This window comes from Colobus angolensis, unplaced genomic scaffold (assembly GCF_000951035.1).
Source record: "Colobus angolensis palliatus isolate OR3802 unplaced genomic scaffold, Cang.pa_1.0 Scaffold35, whole genome shotgun sequence".
Taxonomy (NCBI): Eukaryota; Metazoa; Chordata; class Mammalia; order Primates; family Cercopithecidae; genus Colobus; species Colobus angolensis.
The window spans coordinates 11,665,608-11,684,115 of record NW_012116821.1 but is presented as its reverse complement, the minus strand read 5'-3'; the positions used below and the strand labels follow the sequence as shown (position 1 = coordinate 11,684,115).

Genomic DNA, 18,508 nt, shown 5'->3' with positions numbered 1-18,508 from the left:
CAGTCAATTATTGATTAAATGACATAATAAGAAAAGCTGCTAGAAAGTCACAGACAACATGAATCACAGTTTTAAAAAACTCTCCAATCATTTCTCTGAGGACAGCAAGTAAAGATAATTCAAGTACAGAAGGAACTTAAAATGTACTCACCTCAACAATTAGCAGACTGCACAGTGATGAGTAGTAAGGAGAATAAGGAAGGTCTAATTAGTGTTAGGCGAGGAGACAGAGGCTGTTAACACTTATCTAACCCATCCTATTACTATTCTGGCTGTTCCTACTGAGCCTTGTTCGGAGGGTGAGCCCTCCTGAGTCTCTTACTACTCCTTAATTGGACGTACACTAGTGTGCAAAATGGATTCTCATTCTCAAATAATCCAGAGTAACAATATTTCAGTGGTAAAGCAAAAGGTCTAACCACAATAACAAATTATTTTCTTGTTGACAACACACACACATACGATATTGAGATATCATGAATGACAAATAGGTATATAGAACTGTAATGAGGTATTTATTGCCTGGTCTTAACAACTAGAATTTAACAATGGAGTTTCAAGACTCCACATACACTCTTCCAAAATGCTACAAGATAATCAATGTTTTCAACTATGTGAAAACTGTTCACGTGTGCCCAAAGGTTAAAACTTAGGTAGAAGAAAATGTCCTCTGAGCATTTATTAAGTTAAAATAAATACATAAAAGTTCTTGAAGAAACAACACTACCTGAGAGTTTTAAATTGTATCAAAGCATAAGGCACAACATAATTCAAGAGAATAAATTCTAGAATAAACTTTTAAAATCCCTAAGGATTCTCAAAAGGAGATATTTTCAGCAATAGATACAAACGGATACAACCTCTTGTAAGAATCAGCACTATCAATATATACTCCACTTAAAGATATAAAAGGAAAAAAGTGACAAACATTTAGAAATGCAAAGAAAATGGCAGAATATATTGATCAAAATGATACTGCATTTGAGTGGTTTTGAGGCAGGAGAATAGGGTCTGGAGGCAGGGAACCTAAGGCCATTTCACCCTAACTTCCCAGAAATATATTGAAAGGAAAACCCTAACTTTCCACGCCTAAGTAACAAAAGGACCAGAGACTACTCCCTTTTTCAAATCCCCTCCTCTTTTGCGAGGCAGATGGGAAATTGAAAGTACCACTGATAGGTTGCAAAAAGCAACCAGTCAGATGTTTGCATAGGAGTGTAACCCTGTAACTTCACTTCAGCCTCTGATTGGTTGCACATAGCAACCAACCTCTGATTGGCTGCACATAGCAACCAGTCAGACTAACTGAAGGTAGCTATGTGCAACCAATCCGACTGAGGGCCAAGTCTTCAATTGCACAGAAGTGCAACTTCCTAACTTCACTTTAACCTCTGATGGGTTGCTTCCCACAACCAATCAGATGTTTGCATAGGGGTGTGACCTTTGTAACTTCAGCCTCTGATTGATTGCAGGCCACCATTTCATTTACATGAGGTGAACGCCAAGTGGCCAATGGGAAACGTATATAGGGTATTTAGACCCCAGAAGATTCTGTATCCAGACCCTCGAGCAGCTGCTCGGGCCAATTCCCACCCTGTGGAGTGTACTTGTTTTCAATAAATACCTGCTTTTGATGCTTCATTCTTTACTTGTTTGTGCACTTTGTCTAATTCTTTGTTCAAAATGCCAAGAACCTGGACACTGTCCACCAGTTTCTTCCATCTTTCAACAAAAATCTATACCCATTATGTACTACGCCCTCCTCCAGATAGTGTGTTACACACTACTCTAAATCAGGGGTCCCCAATCCCCGGGCTGTTAGGAACCAGGCCACACAGCAGGAGGTGAGTGGCAGGCACGTGAATATCACTGTCTGAGCTCTGCCTCCTGTCTGACCAGCAGCAACATTTGATTCTCATAGGAGCATGAACTCTTTTGTGAGCTGCCCATGGAAGATTCAGGCGTAAGTTCCATCTGAAGTAGAACAGTTTCATCGCGGAACCATCCCCCCGACTTCTAACTGTGGAAAACTTGTCTTCCACAAAACTGGTCCCTAGTGTCAAAAAGGTTAGGGACCACTGCTCTAAATTAGGTGCTATGCCCTACTCTAGATACTCGAGTTCAAACAATGAACAAAACAGACAAAAAAACCTGCCTTCATGAAGTATATAGTGGAAAGGGAAGATAAAGTGACAAGATGTAAATAAACAAAATTTGTAATGTACTAGATGGTGATCAGTGCTATCCAGAAAAATAAATCAGGATTTTCTATGATTTGGATTCAATTCATTTTAGCACATTTCTTGCCCCTAAAATCACACAAATACTTTTGTGAAAACTGCACTGATCTATAAGCCATGAAGTCCAAAAAACCTAACAATTGTGATTTACAATGATGGTCACAGCTTCTATTTTTAAAATTATATGGCTTCTCATTTACTTGCTAAAATTAAGTGCAGTAGCTTACTATTTACTAAATGTAAACATGTAAAAGCATGCCAACATAAATATGTGACTGATAGCTGATTACCAATGTATTTTTCAAGTTAATATACATAATTTTAAGAGCTACACTACATTAATATACATAATTTTAAGAACTATATGCCTAAAATTGGATCGACAAAACACTTTTTAAAAAATTTAGAATTGCAAATTCCTGGCCCAATTCTGCCCCTTCTCTACCCACCAAAAAAACTATTCTAGTCATTGATTATCTAGAATGGGATTCCCTCCTCCTTACAGAATAAGAAACTATTGTGGAGGAACCGAAAAAGAAAAGCCTAGGGGATTTTCATACGGCCTTCAAGACAGCCTTAAGAAGAAATGACGTATTTCAACAGACTTCATAACCTTTCAAGTGATAAAACAATATCCTGAGTAAAACGAACGTACAAACCTAATGTGTAGGTCAATCTCAAGTCATTTAATTGAAGGCAGTGACTAACCAAGACCACCTGTGCCCAATACACTGATAAATTACAAAGCAAGAAATCCAGGGCAGCCCTGCTTTATCAATGTCAACTCTCAAAACACTAATCAAAGTAAAAAGGAATAGATATTCAATAATAAAACTCTAAGTAAAAATCAAAGTTGTGGTATTATCACTAGCTAAAAGGAGACCAAACAACAAAGTGTCCTTACTTAATTTTTTAATTAAAAATAATTCTGATGACATGAGTTATGGCAATGCACAAATAACTTATACACTAACTAAAACTCCCAACTCACTAATCAGTGACTGGTTTACACACATCTTTTCTAGAAACCTGTTCACCTTCACCTATTAAGAACTTTGAACTCTTACAAATTATCCAGTAAAAATCATTATCATCCAGTTGTGTTATAAAAGTAACAGTGGTAAGAGAACTTTCTACTGTTTGCTTCAACTTCTTAGAAATGATTAAAGGAGAATTCTAGCATTAGAATAAATACAATTACTCTGACCCTAGAAATATACTCTGAAATGTTAGGCTACCTACCTTTATGCCTCAAGGCTGAATCCAATTAATGTCTGGAAAATGTTTTCAATTAAGTTTGCACGGCTGTCCAGTAATGGATGAAAAACTTGGAAGCTGGCTAAAGACACCAAGAGAGCTGACTGAATGGAGGGTTGAGCATTGTTCCTTAACAAATCTATGATTTTAGTTAAAAAATGCAGTCAGTTCTATCTAATATAGTCTATTATACTAAGGGTTCAACTATCATTTTATATTGTTTGTGAAGCTTTGTATTTAGTTACAAAAACTTAATAAGGTTTATTCTGATAAAAATGAAATTTATTTTTAAATAAATTACAAATTAGTCCCTAACTAATCCTGCCATGTAATCTAACTTACAGAATTTTAGACTGAACTATTTGACAGTTCTCTACGGTTTCTAAATCCACGTTATTCTGAGAAGACTGTAGTTAATCATTTTTGGCAATTCAACACATTTATATATCTTAAAGAAAAAGTTACCAAAAACTAGGTTTAATTTATGGTCCAAAAAGTGTTAATAAATTATACCTACAGAGAATAGTGTTAGGTTTTACTCAACTTTCTAAAACTGAAATTAAAAATCAACAAGGCCCAGCTTCTTGTATAAGCATACATGAATAAAGGGTCTAGATACTGATCTGTGTTCTTTTACAGAATCACATCATGCATATTAATAACAATCATAATAGCAGTAGTTATTACTGCTGTTAAATGCCTTCCAAAGTGTTCACAATATTTTCCTTAATTATATCACCAGTAAAATTATATCATCTCAAGTTGAATAACCAAACTTTGAAATGATGTTTTGAAATTAGTATCCAAAGACATACCAGAATTCTGATATTATACAGCTAAGAATGGAGTTTAACAGTTGATCTAAGAAAAGTTATATAAAAATAAAATTATTAAGAAGTTATTATGATTCCTTTCATCTGATCATTATTAAATAGGGATAGTAGTTTAAAATCACGGTGCTATTATGCTACAATGACAAAAACCAGAGTGCACTCTTCAACCGCCCAAACCACTTCCTTCCAACAAGAGGAAAATGAGACCTTTATCATGTTTACCGCTAATGCAAAGCTGCATCTATATGAAATCATAATTAAAATTACTCAGTTTCTTAGTTATGACAAAAATGAATCTTTCTTCCGAATCTTTTATTCTTAAAAAATGTAATATAAATTTGAAAAAGCACTTCTTGTCACCGAAGCAAGAATATAGCATTTAGCTATATAATCTACAAAGTTTTAGGGTGCTTAGCTAGTTGCTCAAAATGTTTTCATGCACTCCACAGATTTACTCTAAAATGAGATGAGAAGGCGAATTTCAGAGGATTTATCACCCATGCCTCTGTGAAAAGAGATGATGTGCTTTATTTCTTAATGGAGTTTCTTCCCCATTTAAAGTTTTCTATTTTATTCTATAAAATATATATAATCAGAATTATGTAAGCTCCTAAGCTTAAAAATAAAATATTGAAACTTACATGCACTGGTATAGGTCTACATGGACATCACTTCTGAAGACTTTTTAAAGAATTTATGCAAGAAGTGGCTACTGAGACAACAAAAAGGCCATATTGGCTTGCCACTGAGTCACTAGGATACCTGACAATTATACACTCAGTGTTCAACTTATGGAAAGATATACAAATGGTTTTTAATAAATCAGTAACCCTTATCCTATAATAACATATTTCATAGCCCAGTAAATCACATCAAACTCAAGATAAAACAATTAATGCTTATACACTGAGATGTGAATGTGTCCCAGAAATATATGAGTAATTCTGAAACAGGCAGTATTAGCACAACTATGAACACAGATTTGTAGAACTATAATTCATTTGTTCAGGAGGCAAAGAAATAGACTAATTTTTCAAGATTCCCTTTTGTCCTAATTGAAAAAGGAATAAAGATACATACAATGATTGAGAAAATAATCAGTGCTAAGCATTCCCTTTACATTCATATGATCATCGTAGATAACGATTCAGAAAATAATCAGTCCTAAGCATTCCCTTTACCTGTATATGATCATTGCAGGTAACTATAATTGACCAACTATTATGAATCCCATTGGCCATTACAACCAACCACAAGTCAACATGACTTTTTCTACCCTTCCTCCTCTACTCTGTCTGCAAAATCTCATTCTGTGAAACTCATCACCACAATGAAGTCAGGCTCCCTATAAATCTTCTCAGAATATAATTGTTCAAAGGCATCTGACTATGAGGAATTCTCCATTACTTTACCACATTTGCTTTAGGTTGTAAACCATATGGAGCATATTATACTTATACCACCTAATTTTCAGTAACTTCAGAAGGCAATTCTAAATTTTTAATGCAGCCTGTAATGCACATGTTTTGAACAAGGTTTTCTTAGTAACTCTTGCTTCTGTACTGGTTCAAAGCAGCTAAAAATAGCTTTTACAGATCTTTTTCTAATCTGAATCCCAGTATTTTCCTATCCAAGTTCCTGGGCAACAGGTAGGGTATGCAAGTCTTAGTAAATGACACTCTGCTCATCCGTTATAGCAAAGGGTATTTATATTAAAGTAGGTGCTCTTCTGTCCTCTGAGAGCTATTGGCTAGACTCATTCTCTAATATGCAATAGTGCCTTAAAACCCTGGGTCATTCAAGATTAGGACATTTCACATCTTTTTTTTCCACATAGAATACTTTTTAAATTTAATAATGTTGACTCTAAGTAGTAAAAACTAATGAGAAGAATATACCTGAAAACACTGCATTGGTTTTCATATGATAAAAGACAAAAAATACAAATGAACAATGGTGTTCAGAAAAAATTCCAGGAAACAGAAAAAGGATCCTATATCCCTCCACTTTTTCAACACCATATTAAACATAAGACAATGTCAACCTTTGTCTACTATCTTGAAGAAGTCCAATATTCTGTGAATTGTGATCATACAACCTGAAACCAGGTTAAGGAAAAAGTGTTTGAAGAGATAAAAGACTAGATTCCACTAGGAATTCTCCCTTCTCCCAACAAGAGATAAGACTCAGAAAGTTTGCAACAAAAATAAATAAACAAACTTTGTATCCTTGTAGCTAATGGTACAGACTTTGCTTTGAGTTGGTTTCGTTGTTATTATTATGGTCAGCAAGAAAATAAATTACACGCTTTTTTTTTTTTTTTGAAGAGATGAGGTGCAGTGGCAATTCACTGACATGATCCCACAAACTGACCAGCATGGGGGTTTTGACTTGTTTCTGACCTGGTCTGGTTCACCTCTCTGGCAATCTGGCATCCTGAGAGGTCACCATATTCATGCCAAACTTAGTGTGGACATCCAACCAGCATAGTGCACTATGACCCACAACTCCTGGGCTAAAGGGATCTCTCTACCTAATCTTGACCTCTCCACCTCAGCCTCCCAAGTAGCTGAGACTACTGGCACACACCCATACATTCTATTACCAATAATGTTAAATGTTAAAAAAAAAAAAAAACTTAAAAACATAAACAGGGGTAGAAAATTACAGCAAAGCAGAAACTCAATCTAAAATCTTAACTTTCAATCTTTATATAAGGCAGTAAAGTCTCTTAATGAGAGAGAAATAGCAATTTCAAAAGCCAAATGTCAAGACACGGGAATAACAGGAAAGCATTGTCCTAAAACAAATGCATGATTTTAGAAACCTAGAGTAAGAAAGAAAATAGCCAGGCACAGTGGCTCACACCTGTAATCCCAGCATTTTGGGAGGCTGAGGCAGACAGATCACTTGAGACCAGGAATTCAAGATCAGCCTGGCCACCACGGCAAAACCCCATCTCTACTAAAAACACAAAAAGTTGCTGGGTATGGTGGCGCACACCTGTAATCCCAGCTACTTGGGAGGCACAAGAATCATTTAAACCTGTGAGGCAGAGGTTGCAGTAAGCTGAGATTGTGCCACTGCACTCCAGCCTGGGTGACAGAGTGAGACTCTGTCTCAAAAAAACAAAAAAGAAAGAAAGAAAGAAAGAAGGAGGCCAGGCGCGGTGGCTCACGCCTGTAATCCCAGCACTTTGGGAAGCCGAGGCAGGTGGATCACGAGGTGAGGAGATTGAGACCATCCTGGCTAACACGGTGAAACCCCATCTCTACTAAAAATACAAAAAATTAGCCGGGCATGGTGGCACATGCCTGTAGTCCCAGCCACTCGAGAGTCTGAAGCAAGAGAATGCCGTGAACCTGGGAGGCGGAGCTTGCAGTGAGCCGAGATCGCACCACTGCACTCCAGCCTGGGTGACAGAGCGAGACACCGTCTCAAATAAATAAATAAATAAATAGTTTAAAAAATTAAAAAAAGAAAGAAAGAAAATAACTGTTACTTGGACCACACACAATGCAAGTAGAAAAATAGGATAACCTGACTCATACTATTTAACCAGTGCCATTGCTCACTTTCCTCACTATCTAATCCCCAAAATTGAGGCTTAATGGCAAAAGATAAAATAAAATATGAAGTTTTATTTGCTAAAACTGAGAACAGAATGAATATTATAAATGTTAAAATTAAGTGTGAATACACGACATTAAAAAATTTAGTATATTCGGTTATTAAAACCTATGGATTGGAAATAAAATCAAAATACAAATTACAAATATTTTGAGCACATATAAAAGCACTATTTTCCTGTTCTTGTTGTTGTTGTTTGAGACAGGCTCTCACTCTGTCACCCAGGCTGGAGTATAGTGGCACAGTCTTGGCTCATTGTAACCACTGACTCCTGAGCTCAAGCAATTCTCTGGTTTTGTATTTTTAGTAGAGATGGGGTTTCGCCATGTTGCCCAGGCTGAACTCCTGAGCTCCAGCAATCCACCCATCTCAGCCTTCCAAAGTGCTGGGATTACAGCTGTGAGCCACGGCTCCCAGCCCAAAAGCACTATTTTCTATTTCTTCTAACCATACAGAATATATTTATCAGGCCGGGCGCAGTGGCTCAAGCCTGTAATCCCAGCACTTTGGGAGGCCGAGGCGGGCGGATCACGAGGTGAGGAGATTGAGACCATCCTGGCTAACACGGTGAAACCCCATCTCTACTAAAAATACAAAAAATTAGCCGGGCATGGTGGCACATGCCTGTAGTCCCAGCCACTCGAGAGTCTGAAGCAAGAGAATGCCGTGAACCTGGGAGGCGGAGCTTGCAGTGAGCCGAGATCGCACCACTGCACTCCAGCCTGGGCGACAGAGCGAGACTCCGTCTCAAAAAAAAAAAAAAGAATATATTTATCAGAAGTCCATATGGGCCAGGTGCAGTGGTTCACGCATGTAATTCCAGCTACTCGGGAGGCTGAGGTGGGAGGATCACTTCAGCACAGGAGTTTAAGGCTGCGGTGACCTAGGATACCACCATTGCACTCCAGCCTGGGCAACAAAGTGAGACCCTGTCTCAAAAAAGAAAAAGTCCATATGATGCAGAAAATAAGATTTTGCTATTATGCTTCATGTTCCCAAACATGCACAGTGAAAAACTTTTCATGAGTTCAATTTTAAAAAACAAACACATGCAGCTTAAAGTCCTCATGGCTGAACTTACCGTCTTGTGACCGTTCTGGCAGGCAACATGCAGTGCTGTCTGTCCCATGGCATCCTCAACATCAACATCACTGACATGCTGCACAAGGTCATGGAGTAGTTCTGTCCGCCCATTCACAGCCAGCCAGTGTATCTGTGAAGCCATTTAGTTACTTAACGTTTGTGTAGTAGTGTTTTATATAAAAACAGCAGAAAAATAATGTTATTTCTTAGCCGAACGTGACTTGCTCATGCAAATCTAAAGGCGTTTTAAGTCCGTGTACTGGTTTAAAACTAAAGGTATTTTAAGTCCATGTAATTTTTTTCCTTTTTTTAATTTGTTTAAGTTTTATTTATGGGTTTGGGGTTCTTTTTAGAGTTGGGGTCTTGCTATGTTGTTCAGGTTGGACTCAAACTCCTGAGCTCAAGTGATCCTCCTGCCTCAGCCTCCTAAATAGCTGAAACTAAGTTTTATATGAGGAAAATTTCTGTATCAAGATGCAGATTACATTACCACAGATTTCAAAATCAAGAACTCAATGAGGCTGGAAGTGGTAACTCATGTTTGTAATCTCAGCACTTTGGGAAGTTGAGGCAGGAGGTGCTTGAATGAAATGAGTTCAAGATCAGCCTGGGCAATGTAGCGAGAACCTGCTTCTATAAAAAATTTAAAAATTAGCTGGGCAGCCGGGCGCAGTAGCTCACGTCTGTAATCCCGGCACTTTGAGAGGCCAAGGCAGGCAGATCACGAGGTCAGGAAATCAAGACCATCTTGGCCAACATGATTAAACCTTGTCTCTAGTAAAATATTAAAAATTAGCTGGGTGTGTTGGCGTATGCCTGTAATCCCAGCTATTTGGGAGGCTGAGGCAGGGGAATCGCCTGAACCCAGGAGGCGGCGGTTGCGGTGAGCTGAGATCGTGCCACTGCACTCCAGCCTGGCAACAGAGCAAGACTCCGTCTCAAAAAAAAAAAAAAAATTAGCTGGGCATGGTGGCATACACCTATGGTCCTAGCTTCTCAGGATGCTAAGGTGGGAGGATCCCTTGAGCCCAGGAGTTTGAGACTATAATGAGCTATGATTGTGCCACTGCACTCCTACCTAGGTGACAGAGTGAGAACCTGCCTCAAAAAGAAAAAAATTGTTTTAAAATAACTCACAACGGTTCAAAATAGTAAGTATACTAAGCTTCCGATCATCAAATACTCTGCTTCTCAGACAATCCTGGACTCTATGCATAGCTTGTCTCTGGAGAAAAGGTGTTAGATAGTTTTCCTTTCCCAGAAGCAAACGTTAAGTTAAAAAGTAATTAACATCGCAATGCTATCTCCCTTACTTCCTGTATTTTACAAGTAACACATGTATCTTGCATAAATAAAAAAAGGAGGATAAAAATATATATAAAACACCTATGAGTCTACCACTCAAAGATAATCAATGTTAAAACTTTGGACTATGCTATCCATTAATTTTTCACGTTTTTTTTTTCATTAAAAAGAAAATCATGAAATCCCTGTTTTAAAATGGCAGGTTTAATCCATGCATCAGCCTCTACTTCTTCCCTAAACCCCCAGAAATGACAGTAAAGAGTATTTCCTTAAAGACTAGATCCATAAAGATACAGAGGAGAGAATAGCAAGTTTTGGAAGCCAAGAAAATAGATGATGCTTTTTATCTTGTCAGATTATACTTGTTGACTTGTCAGAATGTTACACCAGTACTAGAGAAACCCCCCCAAAAACTGTGATTCAGATTACAGGACTCCCAAAAGGCTCAAGAATCAATAGTAAGCACCATGCACCTTTTGAAAAGAGGTTGAAAGTTTATCTAACAAGATTTAGAGCCTCATATCTCTATCCCTCCCCAACTGTGCAAGAACAGTAATGGCCCCTCCTCAATCAGATAGAATGCAAGAGGCTTGAAAACAGTCTCTAGGTAAGAGACACCAGGCACATTAGACCAGGAATACCACATTAAAAAGGCGAGATTAAGTGCAAGTTTAAATACTGAATATTGATTTTACAAAGCATTCTTCTCTATCCAGCACACAGACTGTTAACATCTTCAGGGCAGTTGAAAGAGTCTTCTCTGAGGAGTATGACCAGCTCAAGAGTAAATGCCTCAAGAGATCGACACTAGAAAGGTCCAAGAGGCAAATGTCCAAGGAGATCATCCTACACTGAAGCCCCTAGTAGTGAACAAACTTCACTCATGCTGACACAGTCTTCAAATAGCTTTTTCCATTTCCACCAAACATTTGATAAACGTATCTAATTTGAAAGACAAAATACAAAAATTTTTTAAAGCAAAAAGTAGGGGGAAAAAGGAACCATGAATATTCAAGAAAAAACTATATTTAATACTGTCAGAGAGAGAACATACTGATTGCGTCCTTGAAATGAGAAAAGGATACTATTTTTTGAGAGAAACAAGGAAAAAAAAAAACTCTTGGAAATTAATACTATGATAGAGATGTGCAAATGCAAAAGAAGATTTAGAAGAAATATTGAGGAAGTCTCCCTAAAAGTAAAAAGATAAAAGAAATGAAGAAATGAGAACAAGTAGGAAAATTAAAGGGCTAGTGTGAATAGGTCTAAAGTTTAAATAACAGGAGTTGGGGAAAAAATAAAACAGAGAAAAGACAGAAAAAGAAATCATGAAAGTAACAATTTATGAATATTTCTCATAAGTTCCCATTACATGAGTTTCCAGGTTGACAGGGTCTCAATATTATCCAGCTAAATGGATAAAATAAATCAAGATATAATAATCACAGGATTTTAGAACACCATGGACAAAGTAGATTCTGTAAGTTTCTAGAGAGAAAAATCAAAACAGGTTTCATATAAACAATCAAGAATCAAAATAGTACTAAACTTCAAAACAAAGTAAGAAGACAACAAAGCAATGCTCTCAAAATTCTAAGGAAAAACGATGTCTCATCTAGATTGTCAGCTAAACTGTCAATCACATAATCAGACTCAAAGACTCGAGTCATATCAAACAGGCAAGGTGGCAACACATCTCCCATGCACACTTTTTCTCAGGAAACTGTCAGGGTTGTGCTCCATCAGAGTGACAGAACAGTTACCAGAAAAGATGGATATAAGACCCATATAACAGAGAACCCAAAGCAAGAAAAAAGCAAAAGGAATCCCCAGGATGATGATGAGACATTCCAAACAACTGTGCAGCAGACCTAGGTATCAACCAACCCAGCCAAGAGAGCACAGAAGTCTCCTTAAGAGACTCCTTCAAGACATTACCAAGGACATGAAAGGTACTGCATACATATTAAGAGGATATTTATAAAACTGAGAGAGACTTTGGTAATGAATTAGTAATAAATTATAAGAAAACTTTAGTAAAGCAGTAGGGCACAAAACAGATATCAAAGACATACAAACTGGAAAAGAAAGAAATAAAGGCCTGGCGTGGTGGCTCATGCTTGTAATCCCAGCACTTTGGGAGGCCAAGGCAGGTGAATCACCTGAGGTCTGGAGATCAATACCAGCCTGGCCAACATGGTGTAACCCCATCTCTATTAAAAATACAAAAATCAGCTGGGCGTGGTGGCGCACACCTGTAATCCTAGCTACTCGGGTGGCTAAGGCAGAAGAATTGCTTGAATCCAGGAGGCGGAGGTTGCAGTGAGCCAAGTTCGTGCCACTGCACTGTAGCCTGGGTGACAGAATGAGACTCTGTCTAAACAAATAAACAAACAAAAAACTGTCTCTACATGCCGACAACATGACTGTCTATGTAGAAAATCCCAAGCAATTTGCCCCAAATCCTCTAGAACTAATAAGTGAGTTCAGCAAGATTGCAAGACACATAATTAACACACAAAAACCAATTGCATTCCCATCTGAACATGCATAAACTCAAATTAAAAACACAATGCCATTTACAATTATGCCAAAGAAAATGAAATAGTTATATGCTCACCAAAACATGCACAAAATCCCTAGACTGTGCTGTACAAAATTCTAATGAAAAAAATCAAAGACCTAAGTAAGTGTGGAGACATACTGCGTTTATGGATTAAAAGACTCAATCAACCTAGTAAAGATAACAATTCTCCCCAAATTGATCTATCAGTTTAAAGCAACTCCAATCAAAATTCCAGCAAGGTTTTTTTGTAGACATAGATGAGTTTATTGTAAAATTTATATGGAAAGGCAAAGGAATCAGAATGGCTAACACAATCCTGACAAAGAAAAATAAAGTGAGAGGAATTATTCTACCTGTTATTAAGACTTACAGCTACAGGCTGGGAGCGGTGGCTCAAGCCTGTAATCCCAGCACTTTGGGAGGCCAAGGCAGGTGGATCACGAGGTCAGGAGATCGAGACCATCCTGGCTAACACGATGAAACCCTCCTCTACTAAAAATACAAAAAATTAGCTGGGCAAGGTGGCAGGCGCCTGTAGTCCCAGCTACTCAGGAGGCTGAGGCAGGAGAATGGCGTGAACCCTGGAGGCAGAGCTTGCAGTGAGCCGATACCGTGCCACTGCACTCCAGCCTGGGCGAAAAAGCGAGACTCCATCTCAAAAAAAAAAAAAAAAAGAAAGACTTACAGCTACAGTAATCAAGACAGTGTGATATTAGCAGAGAGATTAGTAGAGACACACAGATCAGTGGAACGAATATAAAGTCCACAAGTGGGTCCACACAAATACGCCCAACTGATTTTTGAGATAGATGCAAAACCACATTCACGCAGAAAGGACAGCCTTTTCAATAAACAGTGCTAGTACTGGACATTCACAGGCGAAAAAAAAAAAAAAGGAAGCCTTGACCTAAGCCTCATATCTTATGCAAACAGTAACTCGAAAGAGATCATAGACTTAAACGTAAAACACAGAAACATAAAACTTTTAGAAAAAAAGATAGGAGAAAATCTTTAGGATCAAGGGCTAGGCAAAGAGTTCTTGACACCAAAAGCATGACCCATAATGCGAAAAACTGATCAATTTGACTTCAAAATAAAAACTTTTGCTCTTCAAAAGATTTAACTTTTGCTCTTAACACCATTATTAAAAACAGTACTGGAAGACCTAGCTAGAGCAATCGGGAAAAGAAAGAAACAAAAGACATTCAAATTAGAAAGAAAGATGTCAAATTATTTTTGTCTGCAGATGATACGATCTTGTATTGGAAAAACTTAGACTCCACCAAAAAACTGTTAGCACTGGTAAACAGGTAAGCTGCAAAATATGCAACCAACATACAAAAATCAGTAGCATTCCGATGTCAGCAGCAAACAACTTGAAAAAGAAGTAAAGAAAGTAATCCCATTTATGACAGCTACAAATAAAATAAAATACCTAGGAATCAGCTTAACCAAAGAAGTGAAAGACATCTAAAAGAAAGCTATAAAAAAAGATGCAAGAAACTGAAGAAGGCACACACAAAAAATGAAAAAATATTCCTAAGGGTTGGAAGAATCAATACTGTCAAAATGTCCATACTACTCAAAGCAATCTATCAATTCAATGTATTCTCTATCAAAATATCAATGACATTCTTCACAGAAACAGAAAAGATAATACTAAAATTTACATGGAATCACAAAAGATCTAGAATAACAAAAGCCATCCTGAGTAAAAAGATAAAGACTGAAGGAGTATCATTACCTGACTTCAAATTATACGACAGAGCTATAGTAACCAAAACAGCATGGTACTGGTATAAAAAGAGACACACAGACCAACGGAACACAACAGATAACCCAGAAACAAATCCATGCATCTACAGTGAACTCATTTTCTACAAAGGTGCCAAGAACACACACTGGGAGTCAGGACCATCCCTTCAATAAATGGTGCTGGGAAAACTGGATATCCATAAAAAATGAAACTAGCCCCTGTATCTCTTGCCATATACAAAAATCAAATAAAAATGAACTAAAAACTTAAATCTAAGACATGAAACTACTAAAATAAAACACTGGGGAAACTCTCCAGGACATTGGTTTGGGCAAAGCTTTCTTGAGTAATACCCCTTGAGTAAATTTCTTGAGTAAATTTGCTTTTGAGTAAAAGCAAAAGTAACCAAAGCAAAAATGGACAAACGGGATCGCTTCAAGTTAAAATGCTTCTGCACAGGAAAGGAAACAATCAACAAAGTAAAGAAACAATCCACAAAATAGGAGAAAATAACTGCAAACTATCCATCTGACAAGGGATTAATAACCAGAATATATAACAAACTCAAACAACTCTATAGTAATAAAAAAAAATTTGATTAAAAAAAGAATGAAAGATCTGAGTAGACACTTCTCAAAAGAAGACATACAAATGGAAAACAGGTATACAAAAAGGTGCTCAACATCACTGATCATCAAAGAAACTACAATGAGGTATCATCTCACCCCTGTTAAAATGGTTTATATCCAAAAGACAGGCAATAAGAAATGTTGGCGAGGATGTCAAGAAACAGGAACTGTCATACACTGTTGGTGGGAATGTGAATTAGTATAGCCACTATGGAAAACAACTACATTCCTGGACATTTATCCCAGAAAAACAAAAACTTATGTCCACACAAAAATGTGTACCCTAATGTTTTTAACAGCTTTACTCATAATAGCCCCAAACTAGAAGTGACCCAAATGTCTTTTAACAGGTAAATAGTCAAACAAATGGTGGTATATCCACTACTGGATGGAATACTATTCAGCATTATAAAGGAACAAACTATTGATAAGTATAACCTAGGTAAGTCTCCAGGGAATATGACAAAAAAAAAAAAAAACAAAACAAAAACAAACCCAATCCCCAAAGGTTCCACACAATATAATTTCATCTCTGTAACATTCCTAAAATGACTAATGGAAAACAAATTAATAGTTGCTATAGGTTAGCCATGGGATATGAAGGACAAAGGGAAAGGTATGGTTACAAAAGGGCAACATGACATATCTCTGTGGTGTTAGAAATGTTCACAATATTGACTATGGTGGTGAAAATCTACCATGTACAGGTAATAAAACTACACATGTAGCCTACACAGGTAATAAAAATGAATAGAACTTAAAATACATAAACATACACACACATACAATTAAAACTGAAGAAGGCCAAGCACGGAGGCTCACACCTGTAATCCCAGTATTTTGAAAGACCAAGGCAGGTAGAGCACCTGAGGTCAGGAGCTCAAGACCAGCCTGACCAACATGGTGAAACCCCATCTCTAGTAAAAGTGCAAAAATTAGCTGGGCATGGTGACACACGCCTGTGGTCCCAGCTACTTGGGAGACCGAGGCAGGACAATTGTTTGAACGCAGGAGGCGGAGGTTGCAGTGAGCTGAGATTGCACCACTGTACTCCAGCCTGGGCAACAGAGTGAGATTCTGCCTCAAAAAAATAAAATAAAATAAAACTAAGGAAATCTCAGTAAGATGGATTGTATCAATGTCCATGTCCTTATTGTAATATTATACTACAATTTTGCAAAATGTTACCACTGGAGGAAACTAGGCAAAAAGTGCAGGGCATCTCTCTCTATTATTTCTTAGCACTGCATGTGAATCTACAATTATCTTAAATTTTAAAAAAGACAATCATTAACTACAGGAAAATAAAATGTCATGCAAGAAAGGAAAGCAACTATAACCAACTATTTGGCTTAACTATGAATAGTTTTCGTGTAGTCAAAAATATAAAAACACACAAAAATGATCTAACTAAAATTACAATAATTTTTATTGGAGGGATACAAGGGTAAAGTGATGACAGGGTGGGAGGAGGGGCTGAAAAAGAAAACAATAGCCTCATCTTCCAGAAAGTCAACAGGCGATGCCTAAAACCAAAAATCCAAGAAGTAGCATTTAGCATGCTATTTAAATATACAGAGACAACATTTTAAAATTCATTAAAATAGCTGAGAGAGGCCAGGCGCAGTGGCTCACATCTGTAACCCCAGCACTTCAGGTGGCCAAAGGGGGGTGGATCACCTGAGGTCGGGAGTTCAACACTAGCCTGACCAATATGGAGAAAACCTGTCTCTACTAAAAATACAAAATTAGCCGGGCGTGGTGGCTCACACCTATAATCCCAGCACTTTGGGAGGCCAAAGCAGGCGATCACCCGAGGTCAGGAGTTCAAGACCAGCCTGATCAACATGGAGAAATCCCATCTCTACTAAAAATACAAAATTAAGGCCGAGACGGGCGGATCACGAGGTCAGGCGATCAAGACCATCCTGGCTAACATGGTGAAACCCCGTCTCTACTAAAAATACAAAAAACTAGCCGGGCGAGGTGGCAGCGCCTGTAGTCCCAGCTACTCGGGAGGCTGAGGCAGGAGAATGGCATGAACCCGGGAGGTGGAGCTTGCAGTGAGCTGAGATCCGGCCACAGCACTCCAGCCTGGGTGACAGAGCGAGACTCCGTCTCAAAAAAAAAAAAAAAAAAAAAAAAAAAAAAAAAACAAAATTAGCCAGGCATGGTGGCACATGCCTGTAATCCCAGCTACTCGGGAGGCTGAGGCAGGAGAATCTCTCGAACCTGGTAGGCGGAGGTTGTAGAGAGCCAGGATAGCACCATTGCACTCTAGCCTGGGCAACAAGAGTGAAACTCTGTCTCAAAAAAAAAAAAAAAAATTAGCTGGGCATGGTAACGGTGCCTATAATCCCAGCTACTTGGGAGGCTGAGGCAGGAGAATCACTTGAACCTGTGAGGTGGAAGCTGCAGTGAGCCGGGATTGTGCCATTGCACTCCAGCCTGGGAGACAGCGAGACTGTTTCAAAAAAAAAAAAAAAATTGGTTGAGAGAAGTTGTTTAGGGAGTGGGAAGTTTGGAGTTTGGGGAGGAAGGCCAAAAGACTGTTTTCTACAAGCCATGTAGAATATTTGATTCTTTAAATACATACATGAATAATTTTGTTAAATAAAAATTTTATTTTTACAAATTTTCTATTCCACCTTCCTTAAAGTACAGGAAAGAAGGGAAGAAATTAACAGATAAAATCTTATGCAATTAAAACAGATTATATTAACACTGAACCATCATGCCTAAACTGGTTAGTGTCCTAAGGAAAGATATATGTCATTTCTAGGGTTTCATAATGCTGTGTTGCACCTACCATGTCACTAAGCATCCTACGGATATTCAGAATACAGTCTTTCCTTACAGAATAGGTGGTATTATATTATTAAAAATAACAAAATCTGAATTTTTATAGGAATTGTAGACTACGTATAATAATCGTGATTGAGTTTATTCTATAATAAGCCATTCAAAATCTTAGGAAAGTTGTTTTTCTATACCTCATCCCCCAATTTTTAATCATAAAGGCCTTGAAAATCAGCAAGGTAAGTAAACATTCAATATTATTCTCTGTTCACAAATTAAAAGATTCAAAATATAAATACTATCAAAGGAATGTATAATAAATAAAACTTAACATTTTCTGCCACGATTTCAAATCAACTGCTCAACAGTAACATAATTCTATGTTATCTCTACTTCCTATTTATTTATTT

The 18,508-nt window shown here is 37.6% G+C and overlaps 1 protein-coding gene across 1 annotated transcript in view; it reads right to left on the bottom strand.

Annotated features, from left to right (window-relative positions):
* The window catches only part of HACE1 (HECT domain and ankyrin repeat containing E3 ubiquitin protein ligase 1), a 122,237-nt gene that overhangs the window by 85,760 nt on the left and 17,969 nt on the right, over nt 1-18,508 (bottom strand). Inside the window, exon 7 of the mRNA XM_011952877.1 lies at nt 9,042-9,173. Coding sequence (XP_011808267.1) covers nt 9,042-9,173 — 132 coding nt within the window. The remainder of the gene's footprint in view (nt 1-9,041; nt 9,174-18,508) is intronic.